Source organism: Ipomoea triloba, chromosome 15 (assembly GCF_003576645.1).
Source record: "Ipomoea triloba cultivar NCNSP0323 chromosome 15, ASM357664v1".
Taxonomy (NCBI): Eukaryota; Viridiplantae; Streptophyta; class Magnoliopsida; order Solanales; family Convolvulaceae; genus Ipomoea; species Ipomoea triloba.
In genome coordinates, this window is record NC_044930.1 from 5645827 (window position 1) to 5659191 (window position 13365).

At 31.5% G+C, this 13365-nt stretch overlaps 1 protein-coding gene across 1 annotated transcript; it reads right to left on the reverse strand.

Moving 5' to 3' along the window:
• Positions 1 to 9789: 9789 nt before the first annotated feature.
• LOC116007492 (phosphatidylinositol:ceramide inositolphosphotransferase 1-like) lies at positions 9790 to 13365 on the reverse strand. Its single transcript, XM_031248191.1, has 11 exons — positions 12835 to 13365; positions 12601 to 12690; positions 11842 to 11928; positions 11667 to 11735; positions 11404 to 11484; positions 11130 to 11201; positions 10984 to 11041; positions 10792 to 10894; positions 10483 to 10578; positions 10227 to 10386; positions 9790 to 10107 (listed from the first exon to the last, which is right to left on the reverse strand). The coding sequence occupies exons 1-11, from the start codon at positions 12904 to 12906 to the stop codon at positions 10030 to 10032; spliced, it is 966 nt and encodes a 321-aa protein (XP_031104051.1). The 5' UTR covers positions 12907 to 13365; the 3' UTR covers positions 9790 to 10029.

Consider the following 13365-nt stretch of genomic DNA (forward strand, 5'->3'; position numbering starts at 1 on the left):
TCTTTCCGGTGAATTTCAGGAAAATTAAGGTTAGATGTTTGTGTGTATGTAATGTGCCTATACTGTCGGTAACATTAGTCTCTGGAACCAAAACAGTGGGTTTGATTCTTGAAGTTTTGTGAGGAATGGGGAAGGAAACAAAGGGGGAATTATAGCTGTTTCTGTGGAGCGAACAACAGGTGGTACCACTTCTGGCTGTGGATCCAAAGGAATGACACTTTTTTAAGGAATTCTTTTTCTTTTTTTTTTTTCTTGATTTTGATTGTGTCTGTGTAGCCCCTTTCAAGAGCATGCAGCACAAAAGAGATGTATGTATGGTAGTATTATTATTGTATATGTATAAATATATATATATCAGTAGTACTATGATCTTTCTGTTTTGCTGTCTTTAAGAGTACAATTGTGTTGTGATGTGTTGCTATGAGGTTGGGCCTTTGTTCCTTTTGGCTGGTCTTGGCTTTTGTGTTGCCTTTGTACTACGTTTCAACTTTCCCATCATTCTGCTCCTTACTGTTTCTTCTTCTCTCCCACCATCTCATGACATCCCTTATTTCAATAATTTTTTTGTTTAAATTAAGAAAAAAGTCGGCAGTCATCATCTGAAGGTGCACACGGAATAACTTTGGTACACTGTGATCTTAGTTGCCAAAAGACCACAAAAAGATAAATCAGTCTAGATTGTTCATAGTTGATCCACTCAAACTAGAAAGATCAATAGACTACTCATGCTGGGAGTCAAACTTGTAATGTTGTGTAATGGTTAAACTTCAGCTTACATTTACTTGAATTTAAAGAAAATAAAAAAAAAAATTACAATCAGTGTTTATTAAGTACACTTAACATTGTGTAACAGATCTTAAACTACGAGAGAAGTGAAATGCATTAGAAAGATCACGTGTAAAGGATGGGTCAAAAAATGTAATGATATATGTATGACTTGTAATGTAAGGATGAAATTAAAAACAGTAGGGGGAGTTGTTAGACGGAAAAATAAGGATAAAGGATGATGAAAGTTGAAGAAAGAGTGGTCAAGGTCAAAAAAAGGGTATTTGTTAATTGAAGAAAATATGCCGTGGGATTTGTTTGCTTGGTAAAGGTTTCATTAAGACTTTGTAATAAAGAGATGAAAATTCAGACAGGAAATCATGATTGAGACCTGAATCAGGATTTATCCATATCTTCAATCTTTATGATTTTTATACGAACTCTGTTACAATATAGTATTTTTTTGTATATACATTTTTAACCTATTAAAGCACAAAGTATCATATTCCCATTACAATTGATCTTTCATTTGGGAGAGTTACGTTTAACCATAAGTTCTTTAGCATTTATAAAAATTATATAAAAATTCTATTTAAAAAAAAACAATATAAAAATTCTATTAAAATACAACAAAAGTCAAATTTAAACGATATAAACATTTGATATAAAATAAACTAACAAAAAAAATTGTTTTAACATTCAAATAATAAATCTAACAATTGATAGGTTAATGTAAAATTGACATGAATATTGCGATTCTAGATTATTTGAGACTCCGTCAAGTCGTTGTCTGTTTATTGTATGGGGTGGATTATTTGACTAGGCCTAACTGTCACTATAGCCGTAACCAGACTTTATTCAAACGGAAAATGATTTAAATTGTTCCGCACTAATTAATTATGTTGTATTGAAAAATAATTTACTAGTGTAATCTCCATGCTAAGCTATATTTATAATTAACTTATTATAATTAAATTAATTTATTATCAATATTATATTATAATTAAATAAATAATATTGAAGGTAAACATGTATATACTTATCTTCTTGATCAAAATTATTAGTAAAGAAATAGTGTTAATTGTAATATTTTTATATCAAAATTTATTTTTAAAAAAATACTTTAGCATCAATGGTTGTTTGAAGTATTAATGTTGACAAGTTTGAATAATCATTACTGTGTGAATGAAAGGTGTAAAATTTAGGAGAAATTGTAAGTTAATTAGAGGTAAGGAAATGTTATAGACATTGTAGTGACTTAATGAACCTACATAGAGAAGCATTTATGGTGGCGCGTTTGCGTTTTAGCCTTTAAATTTAACATAAATAAAAGAGTTAATTCCATTTTTTGTCCTAGATTTATAGGTGGCATTCCACTTTTAGTCCTTTTTTTTCAAAACATCCATTTTTGGTCCTAGTATTATTGTGGCATGACCATTTTTAGTCCCCCGTCAAGAAAATCATTAAAATGGCGTTAAATACAATGACATTTTGATCTTTTTTATACAAAGTAGGTTGACCCGCTATATTTTTTATGTTTATTTTTTGAAACAACATCAAAATTGAAGACTGAAATGCTATTGTATTTGACGAAATTTAAACTGTTTTGTTGATGGAGGACCAAAAATGGTCATGTCACAATAATACTAGGATCAAAAGTGGATGTTTTGAAAAAAAAAAAGACTAAAAGTGAAATGCCACCTATAAATCTAGGACCAAAAATGGAATTAACTCTAAATAAAACGAATCTAAATTGAGAGACTTTGCTTTGTTAATTGTTGTATGGCGCAACCGCGCAAGGTTCAAATCCTATCAACAACCAAAAAAAAAGGAGGTTGATGTGGTAAATACACTCAGGTCTTTAAATTCGCCTAAATATACTCTACAACAAAGTCCGTGAGCTTGGCAACATAGATAGTGGGTCAAAGGTTGTCGAGCTAAAAAATATTATTAGTAAAAAGGTTCAAAAGTCCCTCCAACAGGCATTAAATGTGAGCTATTTATAGAGGTCAGAATGGAGCACATGTCGGGGGTTCAGCATGCCCACCACATGTTCTACTATAGGTCCACGTGGGTGATGATTCCCGACAAATCTAATTACGACACAGTTGGGCATAGCAATATCAGAGGTATTATTTGTCATTCTGCTAGAGATATCTGGTTTGAGCGTTAAGGTCGGAACCGAGCTTAGGGTACACTACATAATAACTAGTAATCTTAAAAGGGACGAAACCCAATCTCAACTAGGGTCGGGTCAGACCCGTATGGGGTTAGTTAAGATCGGGAAGTGTCCCATCGGGGTATACGAAATACATACCAAGTGAATATATAGCCATACGTCCGAGGGTTATTCCCTATCAGAGGTATATATTTTGCTTTGTTGTGACTTGTGAGTGCTAATGTACAATTAGGGCATGTAGGGTAGTTCAGACACATCTCACGATTTTTCTTACCCACTAATCTCTATAAAAGAATGGTGATGAATTCTTAAAGTTGAATTACAAACTTATAACTACTAAATTTAAAGGTAAAATAAATCAAATTATCAATAGTGTTATATTAGAAAAGGTGAGCATAGTCGGTATTTGAATTAAATGTTTTGAATCATTCATACACTTGCCACTTTGGCAGCACCCAGAATAGGCTAAGCATAAATTCAAAACAATAAAAATCATATTAAAGACCAAAAAGTTTTGAATTTTAAATTTATATTTAGTCCAAATTGACAAGTTTAAATTTTTATTCTTTGATTTCTTCTAACTAATTATAAACATATAGTACAGTTCAATTTAGAAATTTTCTTTAACACATAGCAATCATATAACAGAAGAAAAATGCCATGTTTGTCTCATGATTTTATCTTAAATCTTTTTAATGTGAAAGTGATCAGCTCTTAATTAAGGTGAAAATAAAATTTTTATTATGTATTGACTAAATGTAACTTTTTTGAAAACTGACTAAATGTAACTTGATCAACTCACTCAGCGTTAAAAAATAAACTACTTATTAATTAAATACATAAAAAGCCAATTAATTATTATTGCATAAACATATTTGTTACATTGTACCTTTCATTTTTTAATTAATGTTTTACCCTATGATGCACGGAAGAGAATATGTTATCATGAGTTATTTTCACTTTTTGATCCCACGAGTATGAGACCATTCCACATTTGGTCCTCAACTATTAAAATTTGTAAATTTGGTACACAATTTTTAAATATTTGTCACATTTAGTCCCCGACTATTAAAATTTTCAAATTTAGTAGGGTGATTTTCTGATCCAAGAATTAACAACTAATATCCCTTCTACTTAAATAATTTGTACATTTATAAAAAATATTCAGTGCTTGTAAATTTAAATTTGTAATATAATTTTAATTTGTTTAACTTAGATGTTAACATTATTGAAGTTTGTATATAATATTTGTATTATGTAATCATAATATCTTAATTCAACATCATATATATATATTAACTTATAAAGTTGATAAAATATATAGGTTATATCTTTATTTAGTCCCATTGGGGAAAAAAAAATAAAGAAAGTGGTTTTGGGAGGAAAAAAAAAAACCTCAAGAAAAAAGCAATTGAAAAAGAATAATTTTACCCATAAGACAATTCACTTGCTGAAATTTTATCACCGATAACTAAAATTTAGGTTGGATGAATCAATGCGGCAATGAGTTAACAGTTATATGAGACCAAATCTAGAAATTTTAATAGTCGGGACCAAATGTGGTAAGAATTTAAAAATTATGAAACTAAATCTATAAATTTTAATAGTCAGGGACCAAATGTGAAAATGGTCTCATACTCGTGGGACCAAAAGTGAAAATAACTCACTGAAATATGTCATTTAATAGGAAAATTTAATAATTAATCTAATTTATTAAAGATATGCAATATATTTATAGAAGTCCTTATATATGTTATGTATGTGTTATATTATTTCTTATAAATTACGTTTTATGGTCTGTTTAAAGATATCTAATCTTAGCGCAGATGATTCAATGGTTTCTTAAGGATTCATTTAACACAAAGACGTACTAATATATTTTGAATAGGCTCCATTAACTATTTTGATAGGATTGAAGTGAATTTGACTTTTGGTAGAGATAAATTGTATATATTTATATGTTCAGAATAATTAATAGGTGAATGAAAAATTAATTTTTAAAATATACTTATAAAGTTTAAAAATAATTGTAAAAAATTATTTTAGAGAAATACATGCCCCACATTAAAAGAATATATTGATGTGGACTAATGTTTAAATATTTACACTTTTTAACAATAGTGAATTGTATTGTTAAAAAGCTCTTTTTGTGTGCACTCATAGCCTTTTATAGTGAATGAAGGGTAGTTTATTCATAGTCTTTTATGGTGCCTTTATAATTATTCATAATAAAATAATAGTTATTCATGATAGAATAATATGCATGGTATCAATTACTTCGACACAATAATTAAGTTTTTAACAATTAATTTGACATTTTTTAGATTCTTAGTAATCATCCTCGTTTTTTGGGCATAAATTGGGCTCACTATGTGAATGGATCTATCCCAACAGTTGTTATAAAAAAAAAAAAAAAAAAAAAAAAAGAGGAAGTTTAAGAAATAATCGAAGACAAAGTGAATCAAACCAGGTTGGTTGAGATGAGTAATTGTGCATTCTCATTTCTTAAAAACGATTAAGAGTTCAAAACCATTTCTTGTATGGAAAAATCAATATAGTCCGACAGCGAATACTTTGGCCCTTAATTATGCCAACCTAATTAGTTAGTCTAAATATGATAATTGTTAGTCTAACCATAATTAGTTAGGAAGTCAGCACATTGAACTCAAGACCGTGAATCATGGATAATGTCTTATTAGTTCGATGATAAAGTTGATTAATTTTAGGTCATTTAGTATAAAAGCAACCATACTTTACCCAAAAAAAAAAATAATAATAATAAAATTGTAGTGTAGACATGCATCTATCTGCTTTAGCACGTTGATTAAGATTCGATTAACAGTAAAAGGTTTAGGGCAAATCTGATAGAATGATGATCATCGCTATTGTATAGCACAAGAATGGCGTAATTATTTGTATGAGCATTTGGGTATCAAAAGGACCCACCCACCCCTCTTCGCTTCTCCCACTAAAGCATATTACAATAATGAAATGAGAGCATGCCATGCCATGCCAGATTAATCTTTAAACTCATTTCATAATCTCACTTATATCCTTCATCCAACTAATCTACTATACATTGTTTAATTCATTATTCTTTTGGTCTTTCAATTATTCTTAAATTATAAATTTAAAGTTTTTTCTTTCTTTCCATTTTTTTTAATTTAGCAATTTAATTGTTAAATGTGTTGTAAATTTATTTTATCAATTAACTTAGGCATCAAACTTCAATTGTATCTAGGTTTTAGAAGAAAATAAATACGGAGTAATAGATTTGAAGCTATAAATATGTTATCATAAAATTCTAAATACAAATAAAGTTTAATATCTCGATTACTTCTGGAGATGAATTGATAACTTATTTAAAATTATAAATGATTAAATTTGGAAAAAAAATAAAGGGAATAACTACATTTATAATTCAGAAATAATTGAGGAACAAAAAAGTGTGACTTTTTTTTTAAAAATACTCGTGAATCTTTACAATGTAGTATTTGTGCCAACTATGTAATTCCAAATGCATGGTCATATGTGTGATTTTTCCTTAATTTAATATTTATATTTAAAATGTTGGTTAATTTTGTTGTTGTTGTTGTTGTTGAGCACATAATATATAAAATAAATGTGCAATCCAACTATCGATTTAGGCTTTTAGTTGAGATAAAATATATACTTCAATTTGGTACTAGAGCATTATTGATTTGAATCTCGACGTCACCCGATAAAAAGAGACTGTGATCCACGTGTTGCTTGGAGCCCATCAAAAAGTAATCGGCCGGCACACATGGGGCGTATTGAGCACATAATATATAACATAGATGTGCAATCTAACTATCAACTTAGTCTTTTAGTTGAGATAGATCGCATATATGCATGCTTCAATTGTTGTTATTAATTTTGATAAAACCAAAGATAAAATTAAATATTAACCTCATTAAATGAGATAATTTATGAAAATTGTTATTTCTCTATTTTTCTGAAACACTCAAGATTCTTTATAAAGTAGTATCTATTCTATTATATTTTCTCAATCTTGTCATTGCACTACATGGTAGTGGGTGATATTTCTCTATTAAAATCACCAATACAAAACAATTACCTCCAAAATTCTAACCAGGTATATATTGCCATGTCACATATATTAAACATTAAACAAGAAAAATTTTGTCAGGATAATCACACTTTTGGTTGATCAATTATTATCCATTATATAATATAGTCCCTTGTTTTAAATTTCAGTTAATATGGTCCTTCAATCATTTATCATATTGCAAATCAATCATCAATTTTTATTTTATTTTCTTTTTGAAATGAAAGTTGATATTGAGGAACTAGATTAATTATACTCAGTACATGATCAACAATTAAGGAACCACATCGACTAAAATTGAAAATGAAGAATTAGATTGCATAATGGTCAATAATTATAGGACAAAAAATATGACTTACCTACTTTTTATATTAATTTTTTAATTATTGAATTAATTGACTCAATCACAAGTTAACCATGTTGAACATAAATGTGCAGTCCAACTATAAGCTTAGACTTTTAGTTGAGATGGAGCACATGCTTCAATTTGTTATTAGAAAAATTTTACTTGATAGGCCTATGATCGAGGTTTGGGAGGCCTGGACATGAAGGAAAGAAAGTTAGGGTTGTGAGTTGATATGAGCGAAGTAATAAAGTGGTTTGAGGAGTTTGGCGTTAAAATGCGAAGGGGCAAGAAGTTCAGGGTGCAAAAATGCAGAGAAACCATTTTCTTGGTCTAAGTATGTTGGACTTGTACTCTGGGCTTATTTTGTCTTGGGCTAGTCCTTTTCTGTTTTAGACATTGGTATTAATATTATTGTGGCATTATTATTTTTTATCATTCGTCGATAAAATCGCGATCAATTTAGTCTTAGAAGGTGACCAATTTGGTCGGCGGTCGCTAGTATTTGGCATTGATTGTCGGACTTATGTCAAAGGTAAGCAGGGGTTGGCCGAAACCCGAGGTGACTTGCAATTACAGGTCACCAACAGGTTGCTAGGTTTCATTGCTTCAAAATGACATATTGTGGTTTTAATTGTTATTCTTTGAAAGTTTAAGGGTCCAATTGACTTTTTATGTAAAGTTTAGGGGCTTATATGACCATTTAAAAAAAAACCTTCATTTTTAATGTCATTTAAACTATAATACTATAACCAATGCTGATGTTTTGAAAAAAAAAAAAAAAAAAGAGAGAGACTAAAAGTGGAATGAAACATAAATCTAGGACCAAAAAAAAAAGGCTTAACACTTATAATTGAATAGACTAAAATGTTCTCGTATTTAATGTCATTTAAACAATTTTGTTGACATGGGACTAAATGGTTGTCACAATAATACTATGACCAAATGTGAATATTTTAAATAAAAAATGACTAAAAGTGAACTAACACAGGTAAATCTTAGATAAAAATGGAATTAACTCTTCTTTAAAATATCAAATCATTCACCAAAAACAAATTTTTAAGTTAAAAACGGATTAACAGAATTATATTGGTTCATTCAATTAACTAAATTTCATCAAAACTTGTAGTATCCCTAATCTAAAATAGCGAACCATCTACCAATCACATTTGTGATAAATGATGAATAATAATTTTTGTTTTTACTCAATGAATTAAAAAAAAATGGTGATAGATAATGACATTTGAACGATGAATGACATTAAAACCTCATCATACACTCGATTCATTGTCATCCTTAATTCCTTATTAACAATCCCCACTAATCCAAACAGAAGAAGAAAAAGAAGAAAGGAGAATAATGTTCATGGCTTTCTCTTTCTGGCTTTAAAAAAAAAAAAAAAAGGAACCAAGAAGAAGAATGCTTGTCCAGATTAGAGACAACTATACATTAGCAGATTTATGTTAAATGAATGGGGCCAAGTTTGCTGTCACGAGGAACAGAATCAACAAAAATGCACAGAGAAAGTGATATGAGAGAATACAGAGTGACTGCTCATGCAAATTAAATAGGCAACCAACTAACAATAGCTGTAAACACACCATTTTTTGCAGACAAACTAAGAAAGTTGAACACGACAGGGAAGAGAATAAAAGAACAAATCATGCTGATATGACCTTTGCTCATTAATTTCTTCAAACTCATTCATCAATCAATATTTTAATATGACTATCATCTTACCTTATCATCATCAACACAAAACTGTCTGTGGGGCTCAATATCTGCCCCACTCTCACATTACCAATATATAAACTTTCATTTGGCTGTACTCCATTATTTTATCAACGAATCTTTAACCTTTTAACCCAAAAGACAAATATCCCGTTAAAAGACCAATATTCTCCGCTTTATCTGCTGGATTTAGTTCAATGATTTAAAGGTCACCATGAAAGTCTTGTCCTAGCAACAAGATGAGGAGCTGGATTTAGTTCAATGATTTAAAGGTCACCATGAAAGTCTTGTCCTAGCAACAAGATGAGGATATGAAGACACGGGGGTCACTAGGAGATCCAAAGTTTAAAAAATTAATCAGAGGTGATTCCATTATATTCAAAGATTCCCCTATATTCATTTTGAAAATTTTAATGATGTTGTACGACACTTAAAAAATTCAAAATCTTGTGAATTGAATAACAGACATAACAGTTATGTGGGAGTTGGGACTTTCATTAATTATGTAATTCTGCCCCCATATTCAAGAAAGAGGCATGTGCTGTTAGGTAGTGTCTTAAACATTTTAAATGCAAATGTTTGGGAAAGATTCAGAGCTATAAAACTAATAACAGAAGACAATACACCAACTAACATGGGTGTCTTTCCAGATCAGATTTGAGGGGATTGGAAAAAAACTGATGAACACAAAGAACAAAATAATTGCACTAATTAAAGAAACCGTAATACCATGATACACAATGTTGTTTACATTTGAATGGATTTGATTCAACCATGGGACATCACAAGGCATAACCCTCTTGACTCCTATCCTAACCTACAGACCAAAGGGTTCGTCGAATAAATAGAATCTGTTCACAATCGGGAGTCGTAAGTTGGCATAGGAGTACCACTTCGTCGACAGAGTTCTTATATATCCATTTATGCACCGTTCTTCACTGCTTCGACATGGACTGTGTTTCCGTTCTCAATCTTGCCATTGATTTGTGTTCTTAGCCTCTGAAGAAGAAGAAGAAGAATGTTGAGACTTGAGAGGCAAAGTCATAACAAGTTATAGCATAGAGAAACAAATATCAGATACAACGATGAAAGGGGGGATCGGGATACGATCTCGATACCTTCTCTGTAATTTCCCCGGAATTCCCATTCAACAGTTTCTGGTTCTCGTCTTTACTCATGCTGTCCTTGGACATCGGAAGCAAGAATGCTGCTACAGATCGGTCAGGCAATTCTGGAAGTTTTTTGTCAACAAAGAACACTACCAAATTCACCGTGTACCTACAAAAAACCATTGTTCATGCAATTCGGATAAGTACAGAGTTTTATACACCAGATCATACAAAAAACGAAACCACAGATTTAATAATGTCTCACCATGCCACAACAACATCTACAGTGTAATGTTTGCGAGAGGCAACAATCAAGAAGCTTTGAATGATAACAGCTAACCAGGCACATTGTTTTATGAACCTGCAGATTTGACAAAACAATCAATTCAAATGTACAACTAGGAATTGTAAAGAGACTACTATTCGCTCGCAATGACAGGTTTGTTTCTTTTTTGTTTTCACGGGTGGGGGGTGGGGTCCATCAAATTTTCAGGAGTTTTGTGTTGCCTATACCCTATTGAATAAAGTAGCTAAAACAGAAAATAATCACATTCAAACAGCATGAGAAATTCACCTTTGTGAGCCATATTTATAATACGTCCGCACAAAGACAAGAGAGAATATCATATGAGATGAAAATATTAGATCTCCACAGCCATAAAGCACTCCCTGAGGAACTGCAATTCCATTAAAAAACACCGATAAGTCTACCAACTTTGAAGAATGTCAAATTGAAATTTTAAAATAAATCAGACATAATCACTACCTATTAATAAAACCTCCAAGAGATTATCAGGACGAGGCAGCCTGGCAAGCTTTGATCCCTACATATTGCAAACAAATTCTCTGGTGTAAAAAGTATGCTCAATAATTTATCTTTGCATGAAAAACAAAGTCAAGTAAGTATCTTACCTCACGACAGTGATAATTTGGACCTGGAAGTTGTGTAGAGTAGAAAGTAATGATCCGAAGGAATTGACAAGCCTGTGCCAAACAATTAAGTAGTTTACAATTAGAAAAAAAATAAGGTATCATTTTAGGGAATGCTTCAATGGTGACTGATAAGTTTCCACATCAAACGGCATTTCAAAAGCAAAGAATTCACTTTTGCCCCAAGAATTCACTTTTTACCCTTCTTTTAATGGATATATGAGTATAAGAATACTTAGAGATTTAGGGGACTTACGACTAAGAAAGCCAGAACCCTGCACCATATTAGAACAGTGTAGATCTTTTTGTTCTTGAAAATGAAAGGATGGAAAGTCCACTGCACCATTGACAGAAACAACATGTTACAAGAGAAAATACTAAAACAGAGTACATGGTGCAAAAAAATAGTGTACTGGCAACTGATTTAGAAGGACAACAATTTAAGAAAAGCAAAATAGTAAAGAGAAAGTCCAATAGCTAATAACATGACAGAAATAGGTAAAAAGTAAAAAATCTTACCAAGACAAAAGACAGAAAGATGAAGGTGAAAACTGTCTCACTGACGTAAGCTCTGTCCTGGCCAAGTTCCTGGAGTTTTTCATCAGAAACAAACATGACATAAGCATACAACTTTCACATTTTCACTAGATAGAGGGTAATGACTAATGAGAAACACAAAATAAGCAAAACTAACCGGAAGAAGGAAAAACCCGGCATCCTGAAGTGTTGGTCCTGGCCGATGAATGTAATGAACCCCTCGAGCAGCAAGTCCATGAATGTACTGAAGAAAGAACAACAAACACAGATTTTACATCACAATATCACATGACTCTAAATCGGAGTAAAACAGGACAAAAATCACAGACAAATAAGCCATCAAAGAAACAATTATTAACATAAATTGAAATTCAACAACCATCACATTAACCACTGCAATAATTACTCCACAAAATTGCCAATTAGAAACAGCAAACTATGGTTAGATAGGTAGAGATTATGCTTAATGCTCTTCTAGGTTTAATGTTACAGCACAACACTTGAGCCTATAAGCAGATTGTCCATGCAAACATTCCTTGGGATAGAGGATAAAGTGTTGACTCAACCAGAATGCAAGAAGGCTACCAGAAAAAATTTAGTGCCCCCACCAAATCATTTGCATATAACATATGTATTACAAGGCTGAATTAATGAGATTAAAAATAAAAGAAAAATAAAAATATTAAAAAAAAAAAAGAAGAAAAGAATGGAACTTCAGAGTAGATTTACCCTGATAAAGTCAATGATGTATGCATCAATGGAAACTAGCTTTCACATAACTTAACCAAAGTATTAACTTGTGAAGTACAATAGTTCATATTAGCCCAATCACAGGCCTCCCAATCCAAAAGGCTAGGTAGAGTACACAGTAAATTTGAAAAAAACATAGTTCAAAAGTGATGAAGAATGTACAAACCTGACAAATTAAACCACCAAGTATATACTTCCAATTCTCGACAAGAAGGTTGATCTCTGTTGCAGTTTCTGCACAAACTCTCTTCCAAAGCTTCTCTCGCCCAACAAGCAAAAAAAACCAGAATCAATGAAAAGTTCTTTTTTTAGGGGGGTAAAATCTAACCCAGAGAAAATAAAATCCAGAATTTGAGATTAAGAAGTTTCTTGAAGTAAAAAATAGCGAAAAGAGACTAACCTTAGAAGCCTCGCGACCAATGTAAAGCGACATATCTGCGTATATCTTCACCAATTCTACCACAACATCCATATTACATCACAAACCTACTGTAAAGGTCAACATCACTAATCTTAAACCCTTTTCTTCCCCCAGGAAACAACTAAACTCGATTCCGACAACCCGAACTCGAAACAATTCTAAATCGTCCGCCCACTTCCGGCCGAGAATCAAAAAAATCCCAACCGAACTAAAAATAAGATCTCAATCCCAGGAAGAAGAATAAACAAATAAATAAGCGAATACAGAGGCGGAAAAATCGAAAGTCTGCGGAAAAATCAAATTGGCAATGGGTTTGTAAAGATCGAAACTTTACTGGTGGATTCTGTGTTTGTGCCCTTTCTCTGTCAATATTGGTGTTCTATGCGTCTATACGTGTGACTTTCTCTCTCTAAATTTTTTCTCGTTGTGTTTTCTGGGAGTTGAACACGGAGAGACAGTTGAAACTTGAGAGAGAGAAGAGGGGGAAATTGGGGAGTACTTTTAAACAAA